The 13,832-nt window shown below is 35.3% G+C and overlaps 1 protein-coding gene across 1 annotated transcript; it reads left to right on the forward strand.

Moving 5' to 3' along the window:
- The first annotated feature begins 396 nt into the window (after positions 1-396).
- Positions 397-9,877, forward strand: LOC115432664 (matrix metalloproteinase-18-like). The gene is made up of 10 exons (XM_030153573.1): positions 397-602; positions 1,360-1,601; positions 1,698-1,846; positions 3,096-3,236; positions 4,805-4,966; positions 5,726-5,855; positions 5,935-6,068; positions 7,101-7,260; positions 7,617-7,720; positions 9,753-9,877. Exons 1-10 carry the CDS (start codon positions 504-506, stop codon positions 9,875-9,877), a joined length of 1,446 nt encoding a protein of 481 aa, XP_030009433.1. The 5' UTR covers positions 397-503.
- Positions 9,878-13,832: the final 3,955 nt, after the last annotated feature.

Genomic DNA, 13,832 nt, shown 5'->3' on the forward strand with positions numbered 1-13,832 from the left:
CCCCTTGAGTTGGATCAGTGACAGTGGATGGAGACACTTGGTTTATATTCAGTTAATGATATACTTTACTGAAAAAGTAACTTTTTCTTCAGTTTTCTTTGTTCTGATATAATTACCTTTGAATTTACTCTGAGTTTTATGAACATCTACACGATCAGTAAATTAAATACAGAAAAATACATAATTTACACTGAAAAAACTCAAACTAAAGAGGATTAGATTACAATAAATGGTGATAAATCACTTAAGATAGTTTAATATAGAGAAAAATTCATTGAGGAGCTGCCACAAAAGTACCACTGGGTCTTTATGAGTTAAATGGCAATACGTGAATGTGTGCATCATTAAACAGCTGTGGTTTTTCTGAGGAAGAAAATCCAACTTCCTTGTTGATTCCTCAAATTAGTAATTTCTCAGTAAATGATGAAGTTGCTCAACCCCCTCAGTCCTCAGTGTATATAACAGCTCCAGAATAGAAACACAACTCAATTTTCCCAAGAAACATGAAGATATTCAATCTGAGCGTGCTCCTGAGCCTGGCTGTCGCAGTTTACTGTGCACCAGTGTCAGAGGTCACTGTCCAAGATGAAGACTTTGTAAAGGTATGCATTTTTTTTTTTTTTGCATTTATTTATGTTTATGTTTATGTTTACGCATTTGGCAGACGCTTTTTTCCAAAGCAACTTACAGGGGAAAACCAATTAAATCACTCAGTCAATCAGATTTTATTTATATAGCGCCAGATCACAAAAAAAGTTATCTCTTGACATTTTATATATAGAGTTGGTCAAAACCAGACTCTAAGTCAATTTACAGAAACCCAACAGAATCCTCCAGGAGCAAACACTTATGACTGGTGACAGTGGCGAGGAAAAACTTCCCTTTAACAGCAGAAACCTGGAGCAGACCCAGACTCCTGGAGGATGGACGACTGCCTTGACCAGTTGGGGTTAAAGAGAGAGGGAAGAGAAGGGGAAAAAGAGAGAGCGATAGAGATAGAGACTGGGGGAGAGGGGGAGTAGGGGGAGACACATGGAGGCGGTTGAGGATAAGTGAGTGGTGATGATGAGGGCAGGGAAGAGGCCGGACCACCGCAGCAGGTCCAGAGATAATCCTGGAAGAATCTGTGGTTATCCTGGGAAAAACCTTATTAGAATATTTAAAATGGAATGTTTGAAAGTGCTCGGATAGGAGATGCTCTCGGAAGAGCTGGGTCTTCAGGAGCTTCTATTTGAATTGTTTGGATGGAATCACACACTTAGATGTTCTAAATGTGTTTTTGCAGAACACTGACATGTTTCTCCAGATCCTAAGCTGTTCCATTTCATTTCTCTCTAATTTTCTGTTCTCCTTTTGCAGAACTACCTCAAGCACTTCTTCAACCGGATGGAGGAGAGCGTTCCCATGTTCCGCCGTGGTGGGATCGGCCTGTTGGCCAAGAAGCTGAGTGAGATGCAGCGGTTCTTTGGTCTCCACATCACTGGGACACTGGACCCTGAGACTGTGGCCGTGATGACGAAACCCCGCTGTGGCTTTTCTGAGACAGTCGCCCGGTATTCAACCTCTGGAAGCAAATGGGAAAATAACACCCTCACATACAGGTCATTATCTAAACAGAGGTCATGTTAGGAAGAGCTGTAGTTTGTGGTTATAAATGAGACTTTAATATTGTTGTTTGCTGTTTCTCTATCTTACAGGATTAAGAACTACACCCTTGACATGCTCGAGTCTGAGGTCGACGACTCCATTGACAAAGCTCTCCAGGTTTGGGCCAAAGTCACTCCTCTGAGGTTCACAAAGATCTACAGCGGCACTGCAGACATTATGATCTCCTTTGAACGTGGAGGTAAGTAGAACCTCCACTGCATTCACCTACTCTTGTTTAGCATCCCCTTCTCTAATACAGTTACTAATGTCTTGTATTTCTACAGATCCAAATAAGAAATAGTTGGAACAGTTTGGAAACACAAATTAACCCTTTCATGCATAGTGGTCACTACAGTGGACATCTATTCTACAGCTGTTCTCTTGTATATGGTATTGATGGATTTTGTTGTTTTCGTTCCATATCAGCCAACATGTGGATGTTCATTCATCATATCATACACTGTAATTCATACCATTATTGTAACGTTGCTGTTCTTGATAAACCTGATCTGCAGTAACATGTTTTAGTGTGAATCAGTTCCAAATTATTTGCCTTTAATTAACAGTTTTCTTAAACAATTCATTTTCTATATATTATCTCCATAAATTAATTATCGCCATAATAATAACTAGTATTAAAGTATGATAAAAGATAAAAAAAAAAAAAACATTAGATTAGCTGCATTAAAAATGTTCTTATTTCATAGTTTTCACACAGTTTATCACTTTCTGATTAAAGGTTTTAAATACATGTTTCTTTGCTTCAAAAATTAAACACATGGTGTCCAGCAGAGAAGACATTTTTGTAACTCCATATAAAAATAGGTTCATTACAAAAATTCAACCCCTTTTTTTTTCATGCCTAAAGAGGAATAAAAACACAGGAAAAAAAAAAACATCTTAACTAAGGTTCTCATAATTCATGCATCAAAGGGTTAAATGAGAAACGAGTGTAGTTTGACATCCATTTCTCACACTCAGGCTGGGAAACATTTAAGAAGTTGAAATAAAATTAAAATATTATCTGAAACGGGTGACTGTATCATGATTTGTTCCAGGAAAGATTATCAACAGTACAGCAGCATTGTTCCTGCTGCTGTCACAGAGCTTAACAAACTGTAGCAATATTTTGCACATAATTTTATTTATTTTTTTATTTTTTTATCTGTGAATTTATCTTGTGTTTATGTACGTATTGGTTGAGTTTTAAACTTCAATAGATAGAACCACATGAGTCAGGATTTCTGTGGAGAACCGTCATCCAGATTTACAATGCAGAGTTACAGACACAAAAACACTTGAGACCTTGTGTCACCTGTGTCCAGGATCATTGTCGGCCTCTTTAGGCTGAAAGGCCTTTTGAAACTTTTCATGTCATCCCAGCGTTTTCTTATTCTACCTTTGTCTTTAGTCAGTTAAACCTCATATTTGTATGTTCTTATTAACAGACCACGGTGACAACAGCCCCTTCGACGGCCGTGGTAATACATATGGGAATACCTTTGCTCATGCTTTCCCTCCTGGTTCTGGAACCGGAGGAGACGTTCATTTTGATGATGATGACACCTTCACTTTCCGCTCACGCAAAGGTCAGTTCATTAATGCTGGGTTTGGGGCAATATTTAACTGAAAAACTACAGAACTTTTACTCAGAAACTTCACTTATTTACACGAATGTCACTTTTTTTTCCATTTCATGGTGCTTTATATTTCTAGTACTTTTCATTCTGTATATCTATGAATATGATTTTCAGTTTTTATGAGAAACTGAAGGATGAAGTTATCTTTTAATGGTTGACAAAAAGCTGAAAATAGGCCTGCTTTTCTGAGCTTGTGCTGACTTAAGAGACAGTATGTGATGATATTTAGATTATGATTCTTTGCTGTAAATTATTTAGCTGAAGGTCTCATTTGCAGTGTAACTGACAGAATGTGAATGTGAAAAGTAGTGATGATAAAAAACAGTCGATTCTGGAAACCATAGAAATAAATGGTGTTTAAAAATGGTGAATGGTGATGAAATCATCATCAAAGCAAAACAAAAGAATAAAACAATTAAAATCAATTTTTTAAAAAAATGATTTAAATAAGTTAAAACCCAATTATTAAGCAATTATCAACACAATCTTAAGCTTTTTCTGCTGCTGTTCCATGTTGCAACTGCATAAATGTCGTTTTATCTGCATTTAAAACTATCTTACAATTATTGAGGACATGTTTCACAGCAGCAGAACACCACTGAAGAGACATCAAATAGTGTCATCCACATAAAGATGAATTTTACACTTGGTTACAGATGAGTCATTTATTTAAAATGTAAAGAATACAGGTCCAAGTACTGACCCTTGTGGAAGACCTTTAATATTGTAGAGGACCAAGCATAAGGACTAGGATAAAGGTGGTAAAATTAGGAAAAATGATAATTTAATAAAGTTAGAAAAATGTTAACGCAAGCTCCAAAAAATATCAATTAACAAAATGAGCAAAGATGGACCCAGCTGAGGTCAACTAAACCAAACTGCAACAGAACAAAAACTGACCTAACCAAAGAACCAAGGTGGGCTTAAATAGAAAGGGACCAACCCAAATCAAACACAAGGGGGGGCATTACACTATGAAATTAAACCGAACCATTAACTTAGTCAAAATAACATAAAAAATAAATAATCATAACTAGACACAAAATACTCACGGTGTGAAACCAATGCGATTTAAACCAAGAATTTAAACAACTAAATTAACACAAGAAACAAACAGCGTTTCCCCCCCTCAGTCTTGTGACATTAGTTCCTTCCCCCGTCTTAAATACTAGCCACGCCCCTTTTTTCTGGTCTTTTTTTCTGCAACTGAAAAACCACGTAGTAAATAATTAAAACATAACTAATATGTGTGCCCCCACATTAGACTGTTTAAATAAAATACTTAAACTAAACTGTGCGATGTAGTCATTAACTGTAACTTAACAAAAATGCGTGAAACAAAAACTACTAACAGAAGACGGTGGTGGCAAGGGATCCACCACAAATGTCCATTCTAATCTTTCAGTGCACTTGAACTGAACTTTATACTTAGCAAAGTATTTTCACAGTGTAGGTATTTTTAATTACGTGAAGGGTTAGAGTACTTTCCTCTGATGTTTTTTGTTTTTGTTGTGTAGGCTCGGTCCTCTTCATCGTCGCTGCCCATGAGTTCGGTCACTCTCTGGGTTTGTCCCACTCTAATGATCCTGCTGCTCTCATGTTTTCTGCGTATGTGTACCGGAACCCAGACACCTTTGTTTTGCCTCAGGACGATGTCAACGGTATCCAGGCTCTCTATGGTAAAAATAACAACTTCTGATCCACTAATTCTATCAATACATATAAATTATTTATGTAAAATACAGTTTGTCATCTTTTCATGGTCATCCGATATGACCCATTTGGACGTTCAGAGGCTCTGTAGTTACCGTGGAAACACTGTCATCTTCTACAACATTGATTCACTTGTAAAACCCGTGGAATTAGATCAATGACAGTGGATGGAGACACTGTTTTATGTTCAGTTAATGATAGATTTTACTGAACAAGTCACTTTTTCTTCGGTTTTCTCTATTTTGATATAATCTTTGAATTTACTCATATCATGTACATAATCTGTCAATTAAATATGGGAAAACACCTGAATTTCATTGAAAAATGCAAAATACAGACAATAATATTAAGATAAGATATTCCTTTATTGATCCCACAATGGGGAAATTCACATTATAATATAATAAAAGATGATAAATTGCTTACTACAGGGTAAATGTGGAAAAAAAAATCATTTGGAAATTTCCATAGAAAGATTCTGTCTTTAATCGTAGATAATAAAAATTCATTGTCTTTACACAAAACTGACATTAGATTCATATTATTCTCTTTCGGATATTGAAAGTGTTTTGGTGATGATGAGGATCTGTCTACTGCAGAAAAAACTTGAGTCGTGTAAACATAGTCTAGTATGAAAAACAACCAGATGAAGTGGATGAAACTCTGGTTCTTAAAGAAGTTCTTTGTTGTAGAGTAATATCTTCTAGTTTTATTTTAACCTCCAGGTCCAAACCCTGATGTGGATCCTGTGAATCCTGGACCTCAGCCTCCCACCACCCCTGATGCCTGCGATTCCACGCTCATCTTTGACGCCGTCACCACCGTGCGAGGAGAAATGTTCTTCTTTAAAGACAGGTATCAGACATACAGATACTGAAACATCTGAAGACTGAAGACAGGTCACTCTTTTCATTTATTTCTTGCGTTTCCTCAGATTCTACTGGCGTAATAATTCTCTGAGCGTCACACCTCTGCAGAATGTCATCACCAGGTTGTGGCCAAATGCACCAGTCAACATCAATGCAGCTTATGAAAACCAGGAAGAAGACAGACTCCTGTTCTTTAAAGGTATGAGGCACTTAGTCTAAGTCAGGGGTCTCAAACATGCGGCCCAGGGGCCAAATGCGGCCCGCCAAAGGTTCCAATCCGGCCTGTGGGATGAATTTGCAAAGTGCAAAACTTCCACAGTCAGGGCTGTGGAACTCATTTTAGTTCAGGTTCCACATACAGACTAATATGATCTACAGTCAAACAATAACAGCAGAATAACCTACAAGAAATAACGACTCCATATTTTCTTCTCGGTTTGACGTGAAAAAAATAATATGCCTATAAATAATGACAACTTCAAATTTTTGTCTTTGTTTTAGTGCAAAAAAATAACATTAAATTATGAAAATATTTACATTTACAAACTATCCTGTAACAATAAAATGTGAATAACCTGAACAAATATGAACAACCTGAAATGTCTAAAGAAAATTAAGCACAGTTTTAACTATTTTCTGCCTGTTATTCAGTGTTAAGTGTCTTTGTAGATCCGATCCATAATGCACAGGTAGAAATAATAAGCTGAGGAATAATATCATTAAAACTGCATTTATTTGTCCTAAGAAATTTCATTTTTTTCAGGTTATTCACATCTTTTTTGTTTGGATAGGTTGTAAAAGTAAGTATTTTCATAATTTAATGGGTTTTTTTGCCCTAAAACAAAGACAAACATTTGGAATTGTCATTATTTATAGGTTATGCTGTTATTATTTTAGTGGTCCGGCCCACGGGAGATCAAATCGAGCTGAGTGGCCCCTGGAAGAAAATGAGTTTGAGAGCCCTGGTGTAAATCCTCCCAGCTACATTATTGTGTATGCCTAAAAAAAAAAAAAATGTTTTTTGTCCTTCTACAGGTTGTAAAGATCTAGTGCCATTTATCTACTGCACATATACAGTGACTGATGCTCAAATGCTCTTTGGTTTCTATTAAAAAAATCTGTAAGAAAGTGTAAAAACTTTGCAGGTGAAGCTGCTGAGAGTCATTTTCTACAAATGTTAAGTTACATTTTTATTTCTCAGTAATTACAAACCCTTCTTATTCTTCTCCAGGTCGTAAAGTGTGGGCTTTCAACACCACCGATCTGGTGCCTGGTTATCCTAAGAACATCTCCACCTTTGGTCTGCCCAAGACCGTGAAGAAGATTGATGCTGCTCTCTATGATGTGGAAACTAGAAAGACGCTGTTTTTCATCGGCAATAAATACTACAGGTGTGTGTTCTTTATAATAAATTCCTTCTGTCTGAGATTTTTGTCCATCCCATTTCAGACATTATTCACCTGATGCTTTTCAGATCTCACACACATGCTCCGTACATGTGCCTTTCTCTCAATTTTTGCATTTTTTGAAAAACATTTTCAGAAGGTTTTTGAAAAAATTGAAAGTTAAGACTCAAAATGAATCCCTGGGTGGATGGAGTATCAGTGAGCAGGAGGGGGCAAGGGGGGGCAAGGGGGGGCAGGGGTGTTAGTAAGCTCCGCCTACTTTTGCACTCGTTCGCATGCATTTCATGTTTTGCTCTTGTTATAAATGGTGATTTGGTCTAATTATGTACTTGTTTTTTCAGTTATGATGAGTCCAGTAGAAGAATGGACCATGGATTCCCCAAACGTGTGGATGAAACCTTCTCAGGTCTGCCTGGAAAAGTGACGGCAGCGTTCCAGCACGAAGGTGAGGAGCAGAAAAGACCTCAACAGCAACACTACTGACATGAAAAAGTAAAGTTAGGAATTTGCAATTGATTACACTGGGTTACAAAAAAATGTTTTTTGCAAGTTATCTAGGTTTTTTCAACTGAATTAGGACCATTTTGCACCGCTAAATCCAAAAATGACATCTGTTTTTCTCAATCAGGTCAGGTTTTTTTTGCTAATTTGATTTGGAAAAATTTGATCTTCTCACAAAATATAATAATTAATACCAAAATAAGATTGGTAAGCACATTTTATGAAACTTGTGACTTGATTCCTGTTAGGTACAATGGTGTATTCACCGCAGATGGAGCAGAATACGTCAGGCTTATTTTTGCAAGATCTTCTAGTCGAAGCCATTTCATTCACCTGTAATATTAAAAAAAACATTAATCATAAATTGGCAAAAGTAAAATCTTCAGAACTCGTTTATTGCAAGAAATATGAAAGAATTTTGTATCATATGATGTGAAAATGCCCATAAATGTAAGCAAAAATGTTAAAAAGCCAATATGTAGCATAGTTCAGAAAGTTGACCTGATTGAGCAAAATTAGTGTGATTTTTGGATTCAGCACACCAAAATTATCCTAAATCAGCTCAAAAAACTTAAACAATAAATTTGTTGTTGGCCAGTGTTATTTAATACTTTTTTTGTTTAATACCCAAAAACACTCCAAAAATTGCAACAATTTCTATATTTTTTAATACTGATTGAAACAGAACATCAACAGTCACTTCTGATGTTATAAATCAACACACTGATGCCAAATAACACAAGAAACCAGCCATTCATTCAACAGCTCTTTCCATGTTGATTTTGTCGTCCCTATTTTCTGTTTTTACATCAGAACACTCTTACCAGGTTATCTACAGGGTTGAAGAAGATAAATTTATGACTTTTTAAGACATTCTTCGAGGTGTCTTTGTTCAAATTCCCTCCATTCACATAAATATCAGTCCAACAGGCCTCATAGTTGTTGTGTTGAACCAGTGTGAACCATGTTTTAATCCAGCTAATGGAAATTTTCCATTTGTTCATGACTAATGTTTCTGCTACTGACGTTTAAGCTGCTAAAGCTCATACCTGAACCCCCCCTCCTCCACCCATGTATGACTGTCGGAGGCTCTACTCATTTCCATTTCTGTTAAGATCAACATTAATTACACATTGGACAAATTTTTGTACCAAGATTTACAAAGAAAATACAGAAATATAATTTATTGTGCCTGGAATTTGTATGACCTTTGAGTGTCAGACTTAAGGATTAATTATTAATTTTAAAGATATTTAACCCTTTATAGGGCACTCATAGAAATACTCTGAAATTCAAAATTTCAACCTTGTGTTTTTGGAGGACATAACAAGACTTGATTACTTTTGTGAAATTTTTCAAAGTATGTTATTGTTATGTAGAAAATCAAGGTCAATGAAGTTACCATATTTGGTTCCTTACTCGTAAGTGGCCAAAAAAAAAAAAAACATCCACAAAGTAAATATAAAAAAATACAAGAAAAAAACATGTAATGTGAAAGGAACATGTCTTTTAAAACATTAGAACATTCCACCAACATAAGTGCTGCTCCAGACCCCTGTCCACATCCACATGATCCCTTTGAACATCATTCCTTACATTAGTACCATTACTGCATGGTACCGAACAAAGCAGGTCCACTCACTGTTCATGCAGAGGTGGACCTTACAGACCCTGGAGACCACATCGAACCTTTTGTTGCCTCACTATACTCACTGTAACTGTTGCTATCACTGTCTTGTAATGTGTGTGGAAATGACCAAAAATAGTCACTTGCCCGCTAAAGGCTTAAGATCTTAATTTTGAACTACCACTTTTAACACATCCTAACTATCCTTCGACATGCTGCTTCCTCTTTTATTTACGTATCTTATTGTTATGTGTGTTACTCTTACGATAAAATCTGTTCCCCTTTTAGGTCTTGATCCTCAGACAGATTTCATTTTATGACCTAAACTGACTGTTCTTCCCTTCTCCAGGGTTCTCCTACATCTACAGCGGATCCTCCATGTTAGAGTACGAGGCGAGGAGCGGCAGACCACCTCACATCCTGGGGAACAACCACTTCCTGAGTTGCACCAAGTCTTCCACCAATTCTCTTTGAAAGACAAGGCGGCAGAGTTTATCCTGTTTATCTTGTGTGATGCGTTTATAACATTATTTAAAAGCACTATTATGAGATCAATAAATAACTTATTTTTTTTTAATTATTTTTATTATTTACATGAATTTAATATTTTTTATATAATTGAACTTTGGAATATGTTACATAAATTAATTTTATCATTAGTTTTATTGCACTTGTCAAGTTTTTTGTGTGTTTGCAAACATTAAATCTACATTACAGGTAAATAAAATCTGGTTAAACATACTTTTGTTCTGTTATTTTGCTCAGTAGTACTCTACTGAAGGGTTGAACCACTAAACTAACTCTTCCTTATCTGCCGAGTATCAAAAAGAAAGCTCTTGACATAACAAGTGATCTGCTGCATCCATTGAACACTGTTTGACCCTCAAGAAGATGTTTCAAAATCCTAAGATGCATAAAAAATATGTACAAGAAATCCTCAAGCATGCTTCCTCAAGCCTTCAAACATCTTCTCAGGTAAAATTACTGTTTGGATTCATTTCAAATTGTGTATGCAGCTTTCTTGGGACAATGTCTACAAAGTTTGTTCTCAGTTTTGAGAAATTTAGATTTTTGTTTCTTAATTCTTAACACATTTTTGGAAAAATTAAAAATTAGTCTTAAAATGGTCCATATTTGATGGTTTATAACATGGAAATGGTTAGAGTTATTAATATAGTTACTATTCAGCACTAATGGGAAGTCATATATGCACTTTTATTTGGGTCCATGATCTTTGACCTTGAGGGGTCAGACTCAAGGTCATTAATGTCTAGATTTCAACAATCTTTTTCAAAACTACTGGTTGGATTCATTTAAAAAATTTTATGTAGCTTTCTTTGGAAAATGTCTACAAACTTTGGTCACAGTTTTGACACATTTGGATTTCTGAAATATTCAACATTTGCCTTTACTTGTAATGGTCCATATTTGAAGGCCTTCTAACATGGGAATGGTTACAGATATTAATATAGTTACGATTGAGCAGTCCATTTATGGACTTTGATTTAATTACTTAAGTTCTCCTCCCCTGAAAGTACCACCCACTTCTATTGGGAGATTGATCTCCTGCACTAAGACCACAGGACTCTTAACATAGAACAGAATCTGACATTTTTGTAAATTCAAGTTTTTTATCGACTCTTGGTAGAACATGCCGATGAAATACAGGGTCATTAGTCCTATTTTTATTAGTTCTGATTTCTGTGAAACCATATCTCTGCTTTTTATGTATTTTTTGTTTCTTCATGTGGAACTAAAAACAGTTCTCCACTTTGATGATAGTAAAGTTAACTTAAACTGACCTAATTCTAGTGGAAGATATAGTTCAGTTTCTTTTGCTTTTCTTCTCAGATCAGACAGAAGTCTTCCTCATACCCAGCTGACAATGGCCCTGCTGAGGCACTAGACCAACAACCAGAGGATCTGGACCAGAGAACGTATGTGGACTCATCCCTCGGAGAACAATGGACATATTTACATGGAAGACACTGATGTAAATTGTGGAGGTAATGGATTTAAGTCTGGATCCACCGCTTACTTTGACACTTACAACAACCCTGTCAACATACATGCCTGTGTAAGTATAAAATAGTATAGTATAGAACACAGGTGTCAAACATGTGGCCCGGGGGCCAAATCTGGTCCGCCAAAGTTTCCAATCCGGCCTGTCGGATGAATTTGTGGAGAACTGCAAAAATTACACTGAAGATATTCACAATCAATGGTGTCAAAATCATTTTAATTCAGGTTCCACATGCAGACACATGCAGTCTAATTAGATTTCAAGTGGGTCAGAACAGTAAAATATTATGATAATAACCTATAAATAATGACGACCCCAAATTTTCTCTTTGTTTTTTGGTGTAAAAAAGTAAAATTATATGAAAATGTTTGCATTACCAAACTATACATTTACAAAGAAATGTGAATAACCTGAACAAACGGAAATGTCTTAAGAAAAGTAAATGCAATTTTACCAATATTCTGCCTGTTACTAAATGTTTTGTGTGATTGTAATGCACATGTGTAAATGATAAACTGATAAACCGAGGCATAATATTGTTAAAATTGCACTTGTTTATCTTAAGACAATTCAAGTTGTTCATGTTATTCAGATTTTTAAGGAAACTTTGTAGATGCAAACCTGATCATAATAGAATTTTACTTTTTTCACTGTTATTATTTTACTGGTCCAGGCCACCTGAGATCAAATTGGACTGAATGTGGAACTGAACTAAAATGAGTTTGACACCCCTGGTATAGAATAACTTTATAAAATATGTTAAATTATTTGTTTGTTGCAGTTATTGATATCTCTTCATATCATCAAATGACCATATTTATAGACAGTGGCTCCAGTGTGCAGGCGCCGACCTGATTCTGACTGTATATACCGTATATGTGGATATTTCTGTTACATATTTGAGTGACATTAATCCTTGAATGACTGACACATCACGTCAGAACATGTTTATGTTTATGGCACACATCCAGCATTAAATCCTATAAAAAAATGATGAATAAGGTTGGAGTGTAAATGTAGTACCATCAGCTGGTAACAGTGTTGTATCATGACTGTATATTGTACATATGAACTGTCCTGGAAACATAATTAATCACTGTTTTTTTTTTATATTGATTTTGATTGATACAGGTTATATTATCATCCTCTTTACACTGAATTTAATTCAGTTTAATTTAACCTTAAAGACCTAAACAGTCATTGTCGACCAAAAACATCTACTGATCTAAAATGTTTAACAACTGTTGATCCACTAATCCTATCAATACATGTAAATAATTGGTGTAAAATGCAGTTTGTCGTCTTTTCATGGTCATCAGATATGACCCATTTGGATGTTGGAACGTGGAAACAACAACATTTTCTACAGCATTGATTCACCAGTAAAACCCATGGAGTTGGATCAATGACAATGGATGGAGACACTTGGTTTTATCTTCAATTAATGATATATTTTGTTGAAAAACAAACTTTGGCGTCAGTTTTCTTTTTACATCTACATAATCAGTAAGTTAATATGTGAAAATACCTGATTTACACAAAAAAATACAAAATACAGACAATAATATTATAATAATCAGTGATAAATTACTTAGGAAAGGTTAAACATACAAAAAAAATGTATTTAGAAGTTGCCATAAAAAGACCACTGGGTCTATAATGATAGATAATAATGAATAAGAGCAGACATTTCAGTCCAAATCCAGAAAAACAAAAAATATATATAATTTACTGTGAGCTTTTATGAACATCTATACGATCAGTGAATTAAATATAGTAAAATACATGATTTTCACAGAAGAAAGCAAAATGTAGAGGATAATGTAATAAATGGTGATAAATAATGTTAATTGTAGAGGAAAAATGCACAAAAATAATTCTGTATGTGTTAATTTCAGTGATATTATGCTCAAATTGGCTACAACAGAAGGATTTATAGCTTAAAAAAAAGAAAAAAAAAAAGAAAAATGTTTGTCAACGTTACACAACTTCCCTCTCGTTTGTGACCACTGCATAGTTTTCTACTAACACTAATTTACATATTGGTTTGTTTTGTTAAATTAATGTAGGTGTGTTATGGTTTGTGACTCTTAAATACTATCATAAGTAGAAATGTTTCCTGTTGTTGGAATGGTATGTGATGTCCACACAGATGAACAGGCTTTTTCCTGACATGACCAAACCTGTCTGTGTTTGTTAACAGGGTACATTATGGTCTCAGCTTGAGGGTTCGTCACCGTTTATGCATCAGATGGCCGTGAATTACAGACAAACACCTTTATTTATGTCACAGAGAATACGCATGTTTAACAGTTAAACCTTAAGTACGCATTTGTGTTATTTTATTAAGCTCCTAAACTATGGAACAATCTGCCTGTCCATATCAGACCGGCCTCCTCTCTGTTT

The sequence above is a fragment of the Sphaeramia orbicularis genome, chromosome 14 (genome assembly GCF_902148855.1).
Source record: "Sphaeramia orbicularis chromosome 14, fSphaOr1.1, whole genome shotgun sequence".
In the NCBI taxonomy this organism is placed as follows: domain Eukaryota; kingdom Metazoa; phylum Chordata; class Actinopteri; order Kurtiformes; family Apogonidae; genus Sphaeramia; species Sphaeramia orbicularis.